This window comes from Pseudochaenichthys georgianus, unplaced genomic scaffold, assembly GCF_902827115.2.
Source record: "Pseudochaenichthys georgianus unplaced genomic scaffold, fPseGeo1.2 scaffold_1742_arrow_ctg1, whole genome shotgun sequence".
Classification (NCBI taxonomy): Eukaryota; Metazoa; Chordata; class Actinopteri; order Perciformes; family Channichthyidae; genus Pseudochaenichthys; species Pseudochaenichthys georgianus.
In genome coordinates, this window is record NW_027262525.1 from 15,420 (window position 1) to 20,000 (window position 4,581).

The window sequence follows — 4,581 nt, forward strand, 5'->3', positions numbered from 1 at the left end:
ATCAGCTTTAGCCCATCCTCTTCCTCGCCGTGTCTCATGACAGCAGGAAGCGTCGCTGCTGCAGGGCGATCACATGGCCGTCCAATAGATCGTCTCTATCAGATGGAGACTAGTGTGTGTTCGTATGACCTGCAAACACACACTGATGCATCATGGGAGTGAGACATGAAGCACGGAAACAGAAGTGAAGCACGCTCTACTCGCACTTGGATTAGAACTGTTTATGTTTTCTGTTTCTGATTTGCTGTAAAGCGTCAGGAAAATATTATTATTATAAAAACACCTAAATCGCATTGATATTTAAAGCCTTCTCTGCACACAGCTGCTCTCACGTGGCGACGTTATTCTGTCATGTGATCATATTAGTCCCTTGAGAATGGATTTGTAGACGTTTTTGCAATGTTTCCTCTGCAAGATACAGTCTGTCTACTGACGTGTGTGTGTGTGTGTGTGTTCTAGCATTACTATACTTGTGGGGACCTAAATCTGTTTACACAGTCACATGTGGGGACTCGCCTCCCTAAGGTTTAGGATTAGGGTTAGGCATGTGTTGGTTAAGGTCAGGATAAGTCTCCAGGAAATGCATGTAAGTCAATGTAATGTCCCCTGAAGTGATGTATACATGGTATCAATTCAATTCAATTCAAAACCTTTATTCATCCAGGTGAAATCCCATTGAGACAGTAGGTTCCACAAGAAGACATGAAAACATAAACAACAGAACAACAAAAGGACATCATACAGCAGAATGTACAGGGATTACAGTTTACATATCTATCCACATGTACCGGTACCAACAGCATCTGAGTGAGCAGCATCCAACCGAGCTTTAAAAACATGTAGTGGTACTAGCTTGGTAATTGTCCATTCTTTTTGCAGACTGTTCCAAGTTAGAGGAGCTGCACATCTAACAGCTTTCTTCCCTGAGACAGTCCGAGCACTTGGCACATTTAATAAAACCTCAGCATGCGATCTCAGGCAATAAGTACTTTCAATTCAATCAGGGAGCAGATATAAGATGTAGTTTATCCAACATGGCTTTGTAAATGAAAATGTACCAGTGACTGAGCCTCCGTATGTGTGTGTGTGTGTGTGTGTGCGCGTGTGTGTGTGTGTGTGTAGGATGCTGTGGCTGCTCCTCTTTCTGCTTCCTTCGTTCTGCGACGGGCGGATCGCGGCTCAAGGAGTCGCTCATAAAAACCCAAACAGCTCCGGTGAGTCCGTGGTGTATTAATGGAACCTCTGGGCTTTTTAAAAGTATTTCTTTTAGTATTTTATAGGATTTATTTTTCACTTTTTTGTACAGTATTTTCCTTCATATCTTTCTGTCTTTATTGGATCTACACTGAACAAAAATATAAACGCAACACTTTTGTTTTTGCTCCCATTTCTCACGAGATGAACTCAAAGATCTAAAACATTTTCTATAAACACAAAATAACCATTTCTCTCAAATATTGTTCACAAATCTGAAAGAATGTGTGATAGTGAGCACTTCTCCTTTGCCGAGATAATCCATCCCATCACATCTCAGGTGTGGCATATCAAGATGCTGATTAGACAGCATGGTTATTGCACAGGTGTGCCTTAGGCTGGCCACCATAAAAGGCCTCTCTGAAACGTGCAGTTTTGCTTTATTGGGGGGGTCTGGGGGGGTCCGAAAACCAGGCAGTATATGGTGTGAGGGGTAGGGGTAGGGGTAGGGTAATGTTGTGAATCGAGTGGCCTGTGTTCGTCGTCCATAACATACGCCTGCCCATACAATAACCCCACCACCGCCATGGGCCACTCGATTTTCCTTTAAACTGGGTTTTCTTTGGAAGTTTTTCCTTGTACGATGTGAGGGTCTAAGGACAGAGGGTGTCGTATTGTCATACTGATATTCTGTACACACTGTGAAGACCACTGAGACAAATGTAACATTTGTGATATTGGGCTATATAAATAAACATTGATTGATTGATTGATTGATTGATTCACAACATTACCCTACCCCTACCCCTACCCCTCACACCAGATACTGACTGGTTTTCGGACCGCCCCAGACCCCCCCAATAAAGCAAAACTGCACGTTTCAGAGTGGCCTTTTATGGTGGCCAGCCTAAAGCACACCTGTGCAATAATCATGCTGTCTATCAGCATCTTGATATGCCACACCTGTGAGGTGGGATGGATTATCTCGGCAAAGGAGAAGTGCTCACTATCACAGATCTTTTCAGATTTGTGAACAATATTTGAGAGAAATAGTTATTTTGTGTAAATAGAAAACGTTTTAGATCTTTGAGTTCATCTCATGACAAACGGGAGCAAAAACAAAAGTGTTGCGTTTATATTTGTGTTCAGTGTATATTCATGCATCTTGATTTATGTCATTTGCCCTTGATATATTTAAGTTATGCATCAAAGCAGACAAACAAAAATACACGAATAATCTAAAAATAATGTTTTTTTTATATATATATTTTTCTTTTTATATTTATTGAATTTAATTTTCTCCTCTAAATATTTGTACAGTATTCTTGAATTTCCTTCTGTTGTTTATCCGTCTTCCGTATGTTGTAGTTTTTCTTTACTCAATAGGATGTTTCTTTGAAATATTAAGTCGTATTTTTAATCGACTTTTTTTTTTTTTTTCAACCTATTTTTTGTGTTTTTTCTTATTTTCTCAGACATTTTCTGGACAGTTTTCCTGTGTGTTCTTGAATAGATGTTCCTCTATAGGCCCTAGTGACGTGTCCCTGCCTCTCACGGTGCAAGTGGCCCCCAGACTAGCCCCCCCCCCCTCTTCAGATGCAGTAATTTGCTCTGCAGGAGTGCATTATTCTCTCTTTCTGAGAAGCGCTTTGAGCTCCTTACAGTGCACACAGCCGGCCTCTGTGTGCCTCACATTCCCTCCTGGACTAATCCCCCCGACAGGAAGTCCTGCCGCCGCTCGGTGTGTGGCGTGGAGGAGGATCGTTCACCTGTATCAACGTTTCTTTCTTTAGTCCATTCTTTTCTTTTTGTAATTCAAATTTAAGAGGATTTTTCATTCAGAACAAAGAAACATTAGCGGCATAAACCCCAACGATACTTCCGATCAGTCCAGTTAAATTAAAAAGGTTTCCTGACTGATGCACCTGTACCTGAACACACCTGTTCTTCTCACTCTCCTCTTTTCTCCCTCAGTGCACGTGAAGTCTCGGCCTCACATCTACTTCTGCCGCTCGCCCAACATGGAGGACTTCAGCTGCTGGTGGCGCCCGCTGGAGAACCTGACGGAGGAAGTGTCCTACGTCCTCACATACTCCAAAGAGTACGTGAAAAACATTTAAAATCCTGACATCTGAGAGCCTGGAACCATCTCTCATTATGTAAGATAGAAGTCACTTAATGATCCGATTGACTTTAGAGGAGATTAAACCATTTCAGCTTCACATTCTCATATTTAAAGACCTTAGCTGTAAATGAAAAGAAATGACCTTAAATGATCTGTAGCAATATGGAAAGCGGCCTCCCATCAAAGCAGACCGGCGGTTCTGGGTCGTATAGATTTTAAACCATGTCACGCTCCACCACCTCAGCGAGAAGCTATTTAACACGTCGATATTTCTGCCCCTGAACGCCTCACGTGGCGTCGCCCCGTGCAAACACGTCAGAGGAGAAATCAGGACACGTTTGATTTCTGACGGCAATCTGCATTCAGGTGATAAGAAAAGGTCAGAAACAACCGCAGATAAAAGGCAATTCAAGTGATAACGATCAGTGAACAACCGTAAAGGCCGCGGGTCTGTTTCTGATCAGCCAACACGTTAGATTTAATATAAACATGCCGCAGTCATTTAAATGGCAAAGCAGCGTTCAGTTATTATGCTCCAAGTATCTGGAACAAACTCCCAGAAACCTGCAGGTCCGCTGCAACTCTGACTACTTTCAAATCCAGGCTGAAGACTTTTCTTTTTGTCGCTGCTTTTAATTGAACTATTCACATCCTAAACTGCACTGTAACTTTTATCCATGTATTTTTCCTTAATGTTTATTTTATTAGCTTTTCTGTTTTAATGCTTAATGTGTTTCATTTTTTTTTTTGTAAAGCACTTTGAATTGCCTTGCGTTGAAAAGTGCTCTATAAATAAACTTGCCTTGCCTTGCCTATAAGATTTGCAGAAAGTAAAAGTGTGTCTAATGGCATGTTTTCATTTCAGCTTCTCATGCTGCAGCGATGTGGCCTTTGCATCCCGATAGAGCTGGAGCTAATCAATATTTACATTAGCCTACATGGGAAATAACACCGTATAACACACAGACCCTCTGTCCTTAGACCCTCTGTCCTTAGTCCCTCTGTCCTCAGACCCTCTGTCCTTAGACCCTCTGTCCTCAGACCCTCTGTCCTCAACCCTCTGTCCTTAGACCCTCTGTCCTTAGACCCTCTGTCCTCAGACCCTCTGACCTCAGACCCTCTGTCCTTAGACCCTCTGACCTTAGACCCTCTGTCCTCAGACCCTCTGTCCTCAGACCCTCTGTCCTCAGACCCTCTGTCCTCAACCCTCTGTCCTTAGACCCTCTGTCCTTAGACCCTCTGTCCCCAGACCCTCTGACCTC

The 4,581-nt window shown here is 42.7% G+C and overlaps 1 protein-coding gene across 1 annotated transcript in view; it reads left to right on the forward strand.

Annotated features, from left to right (window-relative positions):
• Window positions 1-1,123: 1,123 nt before the first annotated feature.
• LOC117441504 (prolactin receptor-like) overlaps window positions 1,124-4,581 on the forward strand; it is a 9,248-nt gene continuing 5,790 nt past the window's right edge. The window contains exons 1-2 of the mRNA XM_034077586.1: window positions 1,124-1,214; window positions 3,169-3,295. Coding sequence (XP_033933477.1) covers window positions 1,124-1,214; window positions 3,169-3,295 — 218 coding nt within the window. The remainder of the gene's footprint in view (window positions 1,215-3,168; window positions 3,296-4,581) is intronic.